At 34.6% G+C, this 16,753-nt stretch overlaps 1 protein-coding gene, 1 long non-coding RNA gene and 1 pseudogene across 2 annotated transcripts; 2 read left to right on the top strand and 1 right to left on the bottom strand.

Annotated features, from left to right (window-relative positions):
• Nucleotides 1–2,629: 2,629 nt before the first annotated feature.
• On the bottom strand, nt 2,630–16,252 carry LOC149723588 (N-acetylglucosamine transporter UNC93A-like). The gene is made up of 8 exons (XM_089893509.1): nt 15,883–16,252; nt 15,146–15,340; nt 14,263–14,453; nt 11,893–12,015; nt 11,686–11,836; nt 11,304–11,485; nt 3,572–3,806; nt 2,630–3,507 (listed from the first exon to the last, which is right to left on the bottom strand). Exons 1-8 carry the CDS (start codon nt 15,953–15,955, stop codon nt 3,254–3,256), a joined length of 1,404 nt encoding a protein of 467 aa, XP_089749635.1. The 5' UTR covers nt 15,956–16,252; the 3' UTR covers nt 2,630–3,253.
• Nucleotides 4,148–5,824, top strand: LOC149723590 (uncharacterized). The gene is made up of 2 exons (XR_016386907.1): nt 4,148–5,321; nt 5,390–5,824. It is a non-coding gene; the product is annotated as an uncharacterized LOC149723590 (long non-coding RNA).
• Nucleotides 8,988–11,091, top strand: LOC149723589 (uncharacterized; annotated as a pseudogene).
• Nucleotides 16,253–16,753: the final 501 nt, after the last annotated feature.

Below are 16,753 nucleotides of genomic sequence, written 5' to 3'. Positions count from 1 at the left end.
GAAACTAACTCGAACTGTGGGCTGTGACAATTAATTTCAGAAGATGAATGTAACGTATAAATATTTTCATGATCAATATTAAATTGGCACGTCGTACTGTGTTTTAGTTATAAGACAGTGGTGAATAGGTGAACGATGAGACACTTAAACACATACTGCCCAATATTTTCCAAATCAAAATTTATTGACGGTTTTTCGGAAACACCACGAATTAATAAATCACACTTTATTAATTAACAACAATTCAAAAAATTATAACTAGTTTTATGAGACAAAATAAAACTGTACGAAATATTCAAGTTTTTTGAGCACGTTAGTGGTCATATAGATCGTTTTTCGTCAAACAGTTGTTCTTGTTGTTGTTTTTTGGACGATTTTTTCCGCATTTATCTTAATTCCTAATTCTAGCATTTTTCTTTAATCTCTTGATTAAAATCAAATCATATTTATAATTTTTATACTACATTTTTAGATTTAAAACCGCATGATTAGCGATTAATTATCGATTACTTTACTGTTTGATCAAACGCGCTAAATTCAAAATATACCGCTTAAACTTTAATTAAAATGATTGCAATCTATTAAATAGTTTGAACTAAGCACAGTTTTATAAACCATACTGCATACGATCGCTTAATTAGCGAGTAATTAACGATTACTTTTCTGTTTGTTTAAAATTAAGCGCTTTTTCTAAAACGTTCTTTTAACATTAATTAATAAAATGTATTCGATACATTAATTTTAACCAAGTTTAGTCTTATAAACCATAGTGTATAAAATCGTCCAATCAAATGAGAGATGATTAATGATTATAACGCTTGCGAGTCAAGTGAAACTGCCATACATCGGGAAGCCAGTAATTGGTAAGTTTTGGCTTTGTTTGCGTTAGTGTGCAATTATAAATAAAAGTGTATACAATAATAATCTCCTATATCTCTTATTATTAAAAGAAAATAAATCCAAGATATTTGTTACACCGGGCGATGATCGAATTCGGTACATTAGGCTGTTATCTGTTCCCGGCGGGCGACCTAACCGGTTGAGCTATAACTCCCTCTGATGCGACATGTCGAAACTGCGGCTATAAGGTCTAGAAATGTGGGACATTGGAGATTTGGAATGCACGACTGCACGTGTATTGTAAGCTTACACTAGTTAACGTTGTCGTCGCCTAAAAACGTTTGTTTTCATGAATTTTGACAAACCATAATCACGCAGTAATTAGGTAATGTTAGAAGTTAATATTAATCATATGATGTTGAATTAAAAATAATGTTTTCAATTACGATTAATGATAATACGGTATAAGAGTAGTGCATTTAATGCGTCCCACTTATATGCTAATAGTTTGATTCAGTCGTGAATCGTTGTGTGGATTTCTTATCTCACCAACACGTGTATAAATATCTAATATGATATGATTTATATGATATGACTTATCTCACCAACACGCGTATAAATATCTAATATGATATGATTTCAATCGAGAGAACAAAGAAAATGCTAGAATTAATAATTGAGATAAGTGCGGAAAAAAGTCACGAAAACAACCACAACAACAACAAGAACAACTGTTCGACGAAAAAGGATCTATATGACCACTAACGTGCTCAACAAGAACAACTGTTCGACGAAAAATGATCTATATGACCACTCCCGTGCTCAATAATCAGGAAAATATTGCTACAGAATTATTAGACTTATTCGATTTTTTGGAAAAGGGTTTCACGTCTTGCTGATAATTTGGCCAACTCGTTAGTGACAGCTGGGTTGGGGCAACTGCCGTTCACTGCCTTGACAAGGACGAATACGCCCACAATTGTATAGCAGCGAAGAGCCTTGAACCCATTACCTCTGAGTTAGAGGCATGCGCGCTAACCAACTGTGCTATATATACCGCGAGATAAACGTCGCGATTAAACTTCCTGGCTGCTAAAAATATAAAGTTTTAAATTCAGGTTAAATAACCGAATATTGTTAGCAGGGTAAAAGTTTGCCAATGTAAATGCAGTATAGCTAATTTCGCCGAACATGATGAGTGACCCAAAGTTGCACATAATCGAAAGAGTGACAGTCAACCACAGCCATATATTATGCTCAGACTTGTTTCAGGATTGTTGAAAAAGTGAATACTGCCCTGCAGTATTCACTTTTACTTTACTAATGAATGCAGATATTGCGAACGTCATACCAGATATTAGGACACAGAGCTATTAACTTGCTTGTTTCCGATTATCCTCCACGTTCCTTTTAAACAAACACTTCGTTCTATTGCAACTTTATATTCATGTTTACAAAGTATATTACATATGAGCTACCAGCAATAAACAAGTGCCGGGAACTTATAAATTTTTGGAGTCGTTCAGCTAAGCTATGGTAACAATTTCCTGAGGCAAGCGCCATCCGTTGCAACAAACCGCTGTTTTTACGAAATATATTCCAGCATGTGGTTAGAACAAACTCTATACATTACTTATAAAGCTAAACTGTTGTCCTGCTTGCTTTCGAAATAAAGTATTGTTTTGTATATAAGCATTAACTACAAACAAAAGCAAAACAGATCCTTTCTTGGGAGCTACAAATTAACGAACTAGATCACTTTACAGCTGATCTCTAAAATGCGACTGGATCGAACTTTGTATATTTGTTTATTCGTACAAATACCACTATGAGAAATAAAACATCAAAATGCATTCGAAAGTCGACATCCTGTTTACGAAGAACAAATAAAAGTGCATTTTTACGTCTACTAGGTATTGAATATAGTATAATAAGGTGGGGTAAAATAGGACATGATTTCGTTCCCTTTCCTCGTCCCATTTGGTAATAAACAAAAAATATTTACATAAAGACATAACCCTAGCCTCGCGACTCTGAAATGGCGCTGTTATTTTCAAAATACGAACAGGAAATATATGATTTATGTACAAACAAGTGTCCATCTTACCCCACAGTACTATATTTCCAGTTTTGTATACATATAGTTAGTCGTCTCAAGAACACATTTGAAAACACAAAGTTAATTTACACCGGGAACATAGGTGTACAATTATAGCATACATAACCAGTTCAGCTATAATTAAGTCGTGTGGTAAACCCAGTTTAAATAAAGAAGTGTCACCAGTGTGACATTTTCTCATAAGCCAACGACTAAGAAACATAAACGATAAATCGGCAACCGACATAGGAGATGTTTACATAAAAAACAAAAATGTGCAAATGCTTTTATTACGATGGTTGAAATGCAAAAATTCTACCTGGATCTTGTGTCATTTTCGCCGTTTAATAGCTCAGTTTCTTCTGTAATCTTTGCATTTCTTCGCTGTCTTTCTACGATTGTGTATCCAATGCAAGCCAATACGAGGTTTCCAATCAGCAAATAAATTCGAATACTTAAACAGATTCTACCGCTTAGTATGAAACCTATAGTCATTGCAGATATTTGCCATAAAGTGATTGTCCCGAATGCAAGCTCGGTACCCACAGGAAAGTTAAGCGCCACAGTCACTGAAAGAATATCACACCGGTGTATAATATAATGCGACATATATATGTAAACAAGAATACATACGTGATATCGTGGGCTGCCAAGTTCCGTCTGATGTTCCCAACATAGCGGCTATTGCGTACACCCAATACTTTGAGCTTGATGTGGGTTGAAATGTCAACTGAACAAGATAACTTGAAAGATCAAATACGCCAATAACGCAGATAACAGTTGCCAACCCGAAGTTCTGCGATGCCTTTGTTGATATAAACGACATTGTAGCATTGAAAACACCGTATACTGCCATTACCAAACCAACCTGCGACAAAACACATGAGGTTATATCATAGTATACTGAAGTGAGTATACTATGGTTATATAGTACAATGGGGGAAGACAGGACACTTACGCACATATTGCCAAATTTTTCCAAAATCAAAATAGATGACGGTTTTTGGGTAATACCACGAATTAGTACTATCATTCGTTTTTTAATTGACACCAATTTAATAAAAGATAATAAAACACACAGGGAGTTAATTAGCGACCCGCACAACAGATGAAATTTTACAAATTTGAAAACACACAGGATAAGATGGGACAGTTTAAAATCATTGTTAATTTTGATTATTAAGCGTATTTATAAATGGGAATATACCATGGCGCCCTCTATAACAGGCCTGGACACCGTCGGCGCCTCTCTCGAAACTGGAGGCGGATGGTTTTGCAGCGCTTGTACGAATTGTAGACAGTTTTGATGAGTTATTTGACGAATTATCGCATTAGATAGTGTTTGCTCGAAGTTTTAGCAGTTAGTACAGTATAAATGTTTTTTTGTTTTTTTATATAGCTTGCGTGTATTATGTGTATGATTGGGCACCATTGTGAAATCTTAACTGAAGCTATGTTTGTTTAAGTCACACAAACGTTTTAGCAAAACTTTCGTAACTATAAATATTCTCTGAACTACAAGACCTACCTCAGTTTTTTTTAATTTAAATAGACCGATTGCTGTTCGAAATCCCTTTTTGGCATTTGTTTTTTTGTCACATACTCCTAATGACCTAATATTGATTAGGTAGAATAGCAGGACAGATTGACACAGTCGAGGCAAAAGGCTAATCAAAGTTAAAGATAACTTTTCCCTTCTTAAACTATTGAGTTGCACCAAGTCACATAAATTTAGAAATTGTCATTTGAGTTTATTTTTGGTTACATTGTAATTAAAAAGAACACATTTACATTTGTACAATAAAAAGATGAGTCAAATTAAAAAGAAATGCTATCCCTTTTGTGGTTTGTATATGCTGGTAAAGGTAATGTCAGTTTTAAAACAGGTTACATGTATAGCAAAGGGCTTGTATGCAAGATATAGAGTGAGAAATCATGTGTATGGCTTGTTGTGTGACAGGTTGTACAAGTGGATATGAACTAAGATGCAGATGATAAAACACCAATTTTCTGTTTACCACATGTAACCAATAGAGGTCAAGATGGCTGCAGTCCATTCCCAGGAACAACATATTGTGTGTCCACAAAAGTTTGTTTCCAACCGCTTAAACAAATATTCCTTCCCTGCTCCCATAATTTCATTTGTAATTTTGTCATCATCCAGTCCAGGAAGATATATCCAGTGTACCTTTATTTGCCATCAAAATTTCAAAGGATTTTCATCATGAATGTTTTTATTTTGCCTTTACAATTATAATTTCTTCTTTGGCTGGACAGATGGCCAAGAATAGCACAGACAGTTTATTATCCTGTTAATGTTGTGACAAGCCATACATGCTTCTCACAGACTACAGAAATTCAAATGCAACTGCTTATTTAATTGGTAAGCTTGTGTATTCTGGTGAGGCACTTGTCGGTCATTCACTCATTGGATTATTTTTCATCTTCAAGAGCATCATATGAAAGCTCCCCAGTACAAAAACACTGACCAGAATGACTTCCAAGATTGACAACACTGATGACTTGACATTCTTAGGTGAAATATGCAAACATTGGAATCAAGGCAAAGAAATGTGATCTGTCCAGCTGGCGTAATGTGTATGCAATATGCACCTTGACTGTTTCCTGTAACCCCTGTAGAACAATGCTTGCATTTATCAATAATGCTGAGAGACTTTTTCCTGTGACAATGCAGAGAAACTTTGCCTTGCTGTATAATGTTCTTCTCGTGTGTATACTTCTTCTTGCATTTTGATTTCTCACCATATTTATAAGCCCTTCCAGTGCTGTATGGGCTGGCAGTTGGGCCTTGTAATGCCTTTGCAGTTCTCACTGTTATCTGTAGCGTGATGTCGTTTTGTCGAATAAACTGGGTTGTAACCTGGACTTGTCATAGAGTCATTACTTTTCTGCTGGAGTTGGATTTCTGTTGAGCGAGGTGCGAGTTATGCAATCTGTACGCCAATGCACGACAGGTCGAAACCGTTGTTATAACTATTTCTTGCTGCTTCTTTACCACACCCACAATAGTTTTAGCCATAATGTTGAAATACATTTGGACAGATTTTTATAAAGATGATTCCAGTGTCTAAGTTAACACAAGGGTTTCAATATTTTTTAACGTGTAAGTGACCATTACAGTTTTAAAATAAATATTCCTCACTGTCACACACTCAGCAACATTCTTTAAATAGATGGTGTAAGTCAATTACACCTCACTTAGGTAAAGAACCTGCAAAAACATCCATAAAATGACTTGAGTTCATTTTTGGGTGGTATGTACATTTTAGGTTTTTTTTTTTAATTTTGTGGTTTTGAAACACAGTGCAGCAGCAGAGCATGTATAATATAACTCCTGGCGATAGACCTTACTTAATTAAAAAACCTTAAGATTAACCTCATGGGTGCGATTGGAAAATCTTACACCGGCGGCCGTTCGTTACTTAAACACAACTATAAATAACCAACTGTCTACTTTATACACATAATACGCGTAAACTGAATAATAAATTAAACATTCATACTGTAATGCGATAATTCGTCAAATAACTCATCAAAACTGTCTACAAATCGAACAAGCGCTGCAAAACCATCCGCCTCCAGTTTCGAGAGAGGCGCCGACGGTGTCCAGGCCTGTTATAGAGGGCGCCATGGAATATACGTAAATAACACGAAATAATACTGTACGCTTTGACAATTGAGTCTAAACATTCTTTTTCTTGCCTTACTGCTACAGTTTTTAACATGTTACCTATACATTATATTATTGCATAACAATTGGTATTGTTTGAACTACAATGGACAATGTTCGAATATAAACGAATAAATATTGTATCCAACAAGTGTATATGACAGTTTAAAATCATTGTTAATTATGATTATTAGGTGTATTTATAAATAGGTATATACGTAAATAACATGAAATAATACTGTGCGCTTTGAAAATTAGGTCTAAACATTCTTTTTTTGCCCTATACTGCTATAGTTTTTACACGTTACCCATACATTATATTATTGCATAACAATTGGTATTGTTTGAACGACAATGGGTAATGTTCGAACATCAATGGATAAATATTGTATCCTACAAATGTATATGAACTTGTAATAACAGAAAGTTGATTATAACTATTGATAAAGTTTTTATTTTTGCTACTGGGTATTACTACTCTGTTTTTGGCACAAGCCACTTCTCATAAATTATCACCAAGTGCAAATGACCAAATTTCGAATATATTTTCAAAATATTATCTTTTTATTATGTCAGATGTCAGTATCTTATAACCCCTGGTGTATAAATTACTAAATTGAAAGCAAATCTTTTAAAGTTTGGCAATGAAAACATACAAAACTACAATGTGGGGGAAGATGGGGCTCTAAATTGAAATATATTTACATTAGCAGTAATCTGCAACTTGTAGTTAAAATTTGTTGTTTTTATCTCAAATTAAAGTCATATTGACCTTTCTTTATGCTTATATCTCAGTGTGTTTTTTTACAAAACTAAAACTAGTTTATGAGACAAAATGAAACTGTACGAAATAGTCAAGGTTGTTTTTTGAAGCTATGAAACTAGTTTAATCTTTCGCACACGCAAACTAAAAAAATTAATCGGCTTTACTATGATTTAGCGAGCATTAAAAATAACACCTTACTTTTTCGCATTTTTTAACCTTTTCAAAGTATAATGTTTCTATTTTACATTTTTTTTTAATATTCAAAAACAGTATTGAGCTTTGACGGGCGTTTTATAAAGTCGTGATATTACTGCCGAATAATTCTGTAACTTTTTTTTCCTGGTTATCTTTAAATGGGGGTCTGTTAAAAGAAAATTAAAAAAGGTCTTGTCTGACAAAGTGTCCCGTCTTCCCCCACCCTACTATAACTATAGTTCGCCCTGTTATAAGTGAATGCAACTTGTTTTATATCTTTGCGTGACGGGCTTAAAACGTTATAAAAGAGGGTTCCGTAATTATTTTTGACTTATGTGGGACCTAATCCTTACGTACCTTCGCACAGCTCATGCCGCGACAGACTAGACCAGTGCTCTTCAACCGGTGTGCACGGTGCACCCTAGGGTGCACCAAATTATGCCAGGGGTGCACCAGTGCAAAAGGGTATACAAGGGTGCATCACAAACTTCAAAAATTTTCAGCAATAATATTCAGTTTTGAACATTTTTAATAAATTTAGCCACTTTCCTACAGTTTGTTTTATATGAATTCTATATCTTGCATCACTGGGAATTGCGAAACTAGTCTTTTCTTTAACTGCAAACCACATATTCCTAATGATCTTGATTAGCTGTGCTTTTCGACTAAACAGGAACTTATTCTCGTACGCATTTCTCCTTGATGACGTCATTAGCTTTACGTTAAAGCAATCAGGGGTGCATGAGTTCGTCACAACAACTTTAGGGGTTCACCAACCCCAAAAAGGTTGAAGAGCACTGGACTAGACTGTTAAATATGCTTGACAATTAAGACAATTAGGTTGAATTAAACGCAGCAAGCAATACAACATCAATTCAGATTCAAAACAACTGCCTTACACACAGCTTGCAGTACGCCACTACAATCATCACACTTAGAAATGCCCAAACCATAACCCGTGCTGGACAAATACAAACCTGCCCGAAAAAAAGAAGCGACAGAAGCAATAAGCGCTCTAGGGGGGTTACGGTGAAACACCATTTAATACGATTTCCTATAAAACTTAAAAAGGCATCCCAACAAAAAATTCTAATAAAATGATGCCAAAACCGCTAAACAACCACTTTGTAGTCCCCAAACTAGTGAAGAAATTTAAATAACCGGATTTGGTGTAACGAAAGCTCTATACTTCTTAGTGAATATATAAAAAAGTAATATATAGACTTATATGTTTTAATTTTTCGAGTTAACATAGTTAGGCTTAATATATATATTATCTGGTATGTATGTATTTCGCATTGCCGCCCGGCTTTAGTTTTTTTCCTGCAGTTTAATTGAGGTTTTGACACGCATTTTTTAGAAGCTGTTTTATTATTTTAAATCCATAGTGCTATCCTGTAGCGCTCATTCCTGTGTGCGTGCGTGTGTGTGCGAAACGCCTCTTTTTATTTGCCTTCTTCTTCCGATCTCTTTCGTGTTTCGCGTGCGTTCAAAACTGAATCATTACAATATATACAACGAGCAATAAGCATCGTCGCTACATTTTGGTAACCTCGACGCAAGATACGTTTTATTTTGCTGGTTAAAAATGACAGAAAGCGCAGTGACTTTGAAACTTCCTACCTTTTGGACAGAACAAGCAAGAGTCTGGTTTCAACAAACAGAAGCTCAATTTGCCTTGAGAAAAATAACTTGCGATGAAACTAAATACTTCTACGTCGTCTCGTCGCTTGATCAAAAAACCGCAAGCAGGTTGGTCGATCTGTTAGAAGAACCACCAAGGGACAATAAATATGGGAAGATTAAACAGCGACTTCTGGATGTGTTTAGTCTCTCTGAATATGAACGAGCGGCAAAGCTACTAAACATAAAAGAGCGAGGAGACAAAAAGCCTTCTGAGCTCATGGATGAGATGTTGTCTCTTATGTGCGGACATACCGATTGCTTTGTGTTCCGCTACATTTTCCTACAAGCCCTCCCTGAAGAAATACGCTTGGTCGCAGCAAAAGAAGACTTTGAAGACCCCCGAGCCACCGCTCTTCAAGCCGATGTTCTCTGGAATTCGCAAAGTCACGATTATCACACTTCAAGGTGAAGAAACGCGATGAAGAACTGCAGAATTTCAAAAAAAGAACCCGGAACGCACCAAAACTGTGCTATTACCACGAACGTTTTGGACAAAGGGCCACAATTCACATCAAGTATGTGGAAAGAAGTTTGTAATATGCTTGGCATTAAGCACCAGTGCACCACGGCATTTTATCCCCAGGCCAATGGCCTGGTCGAACGTTTCCACAGACACCTCAAGTCGGCACTGACCTCACGCCTTTTAAACACAAATTGGCGCGATGAGCTACCATAGGTACTGCTGGCAATTCGCACCATGCCGAAAGAGGATTTAAACACCTCAAGCGCAGAGCTGGTATACGGGTCGAAGTTCCGGGAGATTTCGTCGCCACCGTACACCAAGAACCCGCACCATCAGAGTATCTTCGAACACTGCGCGAAGCACTGGCTAAACTGTTGCCAATGCCTACTACAAAACATTGTTACTACTCGTATGTTATTGCGCAGTTCATTTGTTTTTGTAAGAAAAGATTCTTATAAACCCCCCCCTTAATCCTCCATATGAAGGCCCTTTTAAGGTTGAAAAACGCCGCGAAAAATATTTTGTTTTGGACATTGGTGGCAAATCACAAACTGTGTCTATCGACAGGCTTAAACCAGCCAATGTTGACCTATCGCAACCCTTACCAATTCCAAACCTTAAAAAGCGTGGTCGGCCTCGAAAAAATTAAGTCGTTTCTGGGGGGAGGTGTGTAGCGCTCATTCCTGTGTGCGTGCGTGTGTGTGCGAAACGCCTCTTTTTATTTGCCTTCTTCTTCCGTTCTCTTTCGTGTTTCGCATGTGTTCAAAACTGAATCATTACAATATATACAACGAGGAATAAGCATCGTCGCTACAATCCGGTACATCTCATTAAATCTATGGTACTACCGTTAGATTCTATTACAATGAGAAGTAATGTTACGGACTACATTGTGAACCATATACAGCATAGTGCAAAGGAAAAAGTTGGAACACTTAACCACATATTGACAAATATTTCCAAAATCAAAATAGATACATTTGTAGTATTTTGCAACTTGTAGTTAACCTACCAAATTTTACCGACTGTGCTAGTTTTTTTACCATGTAAACTTTGTACAAATAACGTTAAACCGATGTTTTTTGGTTGTTTTTATCTCAAATTAAAGTTATACTGACCTCTGCCTATTTTCTTCATGTTTATATCTTAGTTTTTTTACAAAACTAAAACTAGTCTTATGAGAGATAAATCAAACTGTACGAAATATTTAAAGTTGTTTTATAAAGCTATGAAACTAATTTATTCGTTCACACTCGCGAATTAAAAAATATACCAGCTTTACTATGATTGAGCGAGGATTTAAAATTACCACCTTACTATTTCGCATTTTTTACTTGTTCAAAATATATTGTTTTTATTTTAAATATATTTTATTAATATTAAAAAAAAAACAGTAATAAGCCTTGACGCGTTTTATAAAGTCGTAATAATACTGTCGAATAATTCTGTAACATTATTTTTCTGATAATCATTAAATGGGGGTCTGTAAAAAGAAAATTAAAAAAGTCTAGTATGAAAAAGTGTCACATCTTCCCCCACCCTACTATAATACATTTTGTGTTACCTTCTCAACTCCCATCGTGCATGACACGAACGCTCTGGTGAAATCTGAAAACGCATAGGAAACAAAGAATCCGAAATAAAAGCACATCGGAGCCAACAACAATTGTTTTGTTGAACAAAGATGTCGCCCAAGGGACGACAAAGTTTCTTTAGTGGTATTAACTGAAAGCTGGGTTTCGGTTTCTGAAAGTACATACAGACATATATACGCAAAATATTTATAGACAAAATATAAAACACATTTATATAAATTTCATAATATTGTAAGATAAAATGATGTGTATAAAACATAGCACACGCGTTATAACCCCTCTTGTTTTCCGTCATGCGAGAATGAATAAGTTTAATTCAATTATTTATTCATTCTTACATATGAAACATACTTCCATCGCGCGTTCTTTCGACTGCAGGTAAGCAAAGGAAATGCAACAAAAGAGCAAAAAGTTGCATTGCAGCATAGACACCCAATAAAATGTAAACCGAAGTTTTGCTTTTTGGATTATAGGCGTGGTTTCCTTTAGCGTTTTTACTGACCTGTAATTAAAAATGTATTGATTCGTATTCCAAGCATAGTGGTTTTCCCAACTTACTTTACAGAAGTTAGATCCACATGTATTGTAATTAAACTCTGTTAGAGTAGTGTTATGCATTGAATGAGTTCCCACTTTCCTTGCTGCATACAACACAGCATATGCAAGAAGGTTGCCCCAAATCTGAAAAAAAAAAGTTTTGACCAGGGGTTTTGTAACTTTTTAGAGTACAATGGCATAATCTAGACATTTTAGCGGCACATTACTTTGACGAAAATGTCCTATGCAGCATTTTAAATGTCTTTAAAAGAATTGTGAAACTGTTTAAGTTTATGGATATCTAAACGTGTGCGTTTTTTAAAATCTCCTTTCACCCATTTAACGACAGGCGAAAAGTAATACAATATTATTCGACAGTATATCTTACGGAACAACAAAGTGCGCGGCAAAGATGATAACTGTTTAATAAAAATCGGTGTTAAACGACTACAACATTTTTTCAATGGCTAAAAAGATACAATGCTCGCTAAATCATATTAAAACTGCACACATTTTGTAGTTTGCGAGTTTGAATCAATCCAGTAACGTAGTTTAATAAAAAATATTAAAAAATTTTGTACACTTTGATTTCTATACATAATACTAGTTTTAGTTTTGTAAAAAACGCTGATTTATAAACTTGAGAAAATTAGGCAGGGGTCACGAGGGTTTTAATTAGAGATAAAAAGCAAATAAATCGTATTAAAGTTATACATGGTACAATGGGGGGAGATGGAACAATTAAGCACATAATGGAAAATATTTCCAAAATCAAAATAGATGACGTTTTTCGGGTAATACCACGAATTAGTACTACCCTTCCTTTATTAATTGACAACAATTTAATAAAATATAATAAAACACACGAGGAGTTATTTATCGATCCGCACAACAAGTGAAATTTTACAAATTCGAAAACACACAGGATAATATGGGACAGTTTAAAATCATTGTTAATTATGATTATTGAGTGTGTTTATAAATAGGAATATACGTAAATACACGAAATAATACTGTGCGCTTTGAAAATTAAGTCTAAACATTCTTTTTTTTGCCCTACTGCTATAGTTTTTAACATGTTACCTATACAATATATTATGGCATAACAATTGGTACTGTTTGAACGACAATGGGTAATGTTTGAACGACAATGGGTAATATTGTATCCAACAAGTGTTTATGAAATTGTAATAACAGAAGATTAATTATAACTATTAATAAAGTTTTTATTTTTGCTACAAATTGGGTATTACTACTCTGTTTTGGCATCAGCCACTTCTCATTAATTATCACCAAGTGCAAATGACCAAATTTCAAACATATTTTCAAAATATTATATTTTTATTATATCAGTATCTTATAGTTGAATATCCCCTAAGTTTAAATTACTAAATTAAAAGCAAACCTTTAAAAGTTTGGCAATGAAAACATACAAAACTACAATGTGGGGGAGGATGGGACTCTAAATTGAATATATTTACTTTAGCAGTATTCTGGAACTTGTAGTGAACCTACCGAATTTAACAGGCTGTGCTAGTTTCTTTGCCATGTAAACTTCATATAACGTTAAACCGATATTTTTTGTTGTTTTTATCTCAAATTAAAGTCATACTGACCCCTGCCTATTTTCTTCATGCTAAATCTCAGTGTTTTTTACAAAACTAAAACTAGTTTATGAGACAAAATCAAACTGTACAAAAAATTCAAAGTTGTTTTATGAAGCTATGAAATTATCATTAAATGAGGATCCGTCAAAAGAAAATTAAAATAAAGTCTCGAGTGACAAAGCGTCCCATCTTTTCCTGCCCTACTATATATATAAAGTTTACGTGGCGGAGAAACTAGTACAGCAGTCGGAAAGTTTCGGTATTACCTACAAGTAAAAATATTTTATTTTTTGACACGTCTTCTCTCATAGGCACGTTTTTATTTACTAAACTTTAAACGGTTTGCTTTAAAACTTTGTATACAGTATGATTTCGTTATATTCACGTGTATTTCTAATAAAATACATTTCTTAATCAAAATTTAGGCGGATTTTAAAATGCCCCGTCTTACTATGCGTTTTTTCGAATTTGTAAAATTCCACCAGGTCTGCGAATAGATAAATAAATGATTTTGTGTTTTAATATCTTTTTGAATTCCTGCTGACTAATAAATGTATGCCAATACTAATTCGTACTATAAACCCAAAACTGTAATATATTTTGAGAAAACATTGCCCCAAATGTGCTAAGTGTTCCGACTTCCCCCACTCTATAGTATATGTTCGTATATCTATGTTAGCAATAAAGGCCCTGCGCCCTGTAGTAAAGAGGTATATCGGGTATCAGTAATTAAGTATATTTATATATACGTACACATCATACAAGTCTGTAATAATACACATACCACGCTGGTCTTCGCGACTCCAAAATAACGACCGAACCAAACGTTTTTAACATTATCTTGTGGCTTCTGATCGTCAGGTATTGAATCTTGATATTCATTAAAAACGTGATTCACGTAAGAAATACCCGCAGGCCAGAAAAGACTTTCACCCAATGAACCGATAATGGAACCAGGTATCATCGTTGCAAGACCTGTTATAGGATAACAATTACAGACAGGCAGCCACCCCCTTTTTTATAACATTGCCATGTATTACGCTTCAAAAGTAGTATTTCTGTACGATGAATGTCTACTATATACTAACATGTCGCAAAAATTACCTCTATCCGAAGCGTAACATAGCAGTTTAATTGGTTATAAACGGGGATGGCTGCGTAGTATACTCTGTATTTAAGAGGACATGCAGACCCATTTGTTTAATTAAGTCATGAACACTAGATTTAGATATCAAGATATTAAATAAAAAATTGATAATCAACGACTTCATGTTAAATGGACATCATGTTTACAGCATAAAATCGTAAAGGATCTTATACAATGTAGGATACATTTGTTTATATTTGCCACATATTATCTTGTTATTATACCATTAAATTTTAGTTACCGTTGAGGTATAAACTATTGAAATAAAAGCAAACTTTTTAAAGTTTGGCAAAAATATTCTACAAAACCATACAATGTCGGGGAAGATGGGACACAAGATTGAAATATTTATATGTTAATAGTATTCTGCAACTTGTTTTCATTAATATTTCTGTATCATTATTTATTGGTTAACATTGGAGAGGGTGCGTAAGAAAAAAAAATCCTTTGACAAAGTGTCCCAGCTTTAGAGTTTAGATGAAACAAGAGTAAGGAAATACAATAAAAAAAAACTTTTTACCGGAGTAGAAATTCCCCAATGTAAAGACAAGAAAACCAACTTCTCCGAGCAGAAGTGTTCGTTTCACCCCCAAATTGCACAAAAGCAGAGGAGTAACAAATAAACAAATCAATAAGCCACAGCCATATAATATGCTGAGACTGATCGTTCCAAGATTGTGAGAGATGTGAATACTGCTTTGTAGGTCCATGGTGCCTAAAAACACTTGTCATGCTTGATCTGTACAAACAGATATTATATATATATATATTAGGGTAAGGGAAGATGGGACACCTTTAGCACACAGTATCCAAATATCCTGATAGTGTTTTAAACAATTAACAACGGTATGTGGGAGTCATGAGGATATGGTTTTATAATTCTTCGAATGTTCTTTGTTTACTACTAAATGGGGCGAGAATATAGGATTAAAATGTGTTCCATCTTCCCCCACCCTACTCAATATATATATATACCTATGTTGTTGCCAGTATGTGTATGTTTGGTAAGAAAGAGGTCTTTCGGCGTATTTGTTTGTGTGATCTTAAAGAATATGTCACAGACATCAACACAGAAACAAAAACGCTATAAGATTCCTCTCACACTTATAATACAAATATATTATTTACTAATTTAGCGGATACGAGGTGTATTAAAGAGAATATACATATATTAAACAGAACCTAAACGTTACAACGACTGTCATGGTCCCGCCACGGGAGCATAAACTGTTGTATTTATTGATAAATTTAACTTACCTAGAAAAGCAGATAACGCGAGTGTCATTCCGAATGTCAGAACATAGATTGGAATCTTTTTATTTTCCGACATTTTGACTTGTTTAAAACTCTACACCTCGTTATCTTTTTAGTTATATGCTACCAGTATATTCATTTCTATATAAACTCTGTTCTATACAATTTAATACGCGGATCAATTATACTGCGCATTAAATAGACGTACAGACGTACATAAAACAGCCGGTTGCCGTTCTGTGATGAGTAATTTCCTGCCCTATCGAACTGTAGTTTAAATATACCAGTGTAGATATCACACAATAATGCTAATTGCTTTATAGACTGAAAACTGGCGTTTTTGTTTTAAGATTGTACCTCTGTAGTAACTAGACTATATAGGCCTTTCAGCTATATATGCTGTCGAATCATAAAAGACAATAATTTATATATATATATATATAATATGTTGTAGCATCTAGTTTTGCTGCTACTATAATTAGAAATATACAAGAGCTACCTATAAGAATATTCACGATGTTGCCAATAGTGAAAAATATTGTTATTGCTAAATAAATAAAGTTCACGCACTTATTACGCTAGAACTGGTCGTAGTCAAACTTTTGGTGGTGGCGACGTTTCAATATTTGCTATCTCCGTATATTTGGCTAAAGCTGAATAAATGAGTCTGCTTAAATACTTCTCCCTTTTGATTGGTACTAAAGCGAGATTACAATTTTACCTACGTACATCCTGCCACAGTGTTGTTGGTAACAGCACTTGTGTGTATATATATGGAGACAATGCAATTATATAGTAATCAAAGAAAGTATAAAGAAAAGGCTGCCGACAAATCGTTATGTAGCCTAACAATAACATTGCTGGTTATATTTGT

Source organism: Ciona robusta, unplaced genomic scaffold (genome assembly GCF_009617815.1).
Source record: "Ciona robusta unplaced genomic scaffold, ASM961781v2 AP042744.1".
Taxonomy (NCBI): Eukaryota; Metazoa; Chordata; class Ascidiacea; order Phlebobranchia; family Cionidae; genus Ciona; species Ciona robusta.
The sequence above is the reverse complement of the archived record's forward strand: the minus strand, read 5'-3'. Positions and strand labels throughout refer to the sequence as shown.

Bases quoted from the DNA above. Each gene is read 5' to 3' on its own strand.
- LOC149723588 (XM_089893509.1), bottom strand. From the start codon at position 15,955: ATGTCGGAAAATAAAAAGATTCCAATCTATGTTCTGACATTCGGAATG. The intron at 11,486-11,685 runs GTATGTTTCATA...ATGTACTTTCAG, and splicing joins CGAAAGAACGCGCGATGGAA to AAACCGAAACCCAGCTTTCA. The intron at 3,807-11,303 runs GTAACACAAAAT...GTTTTGTCGCAG, and splicing joins GCACGATGGGAGTTGAGAAG to GTTGGTTTGGTAATGGCAGT.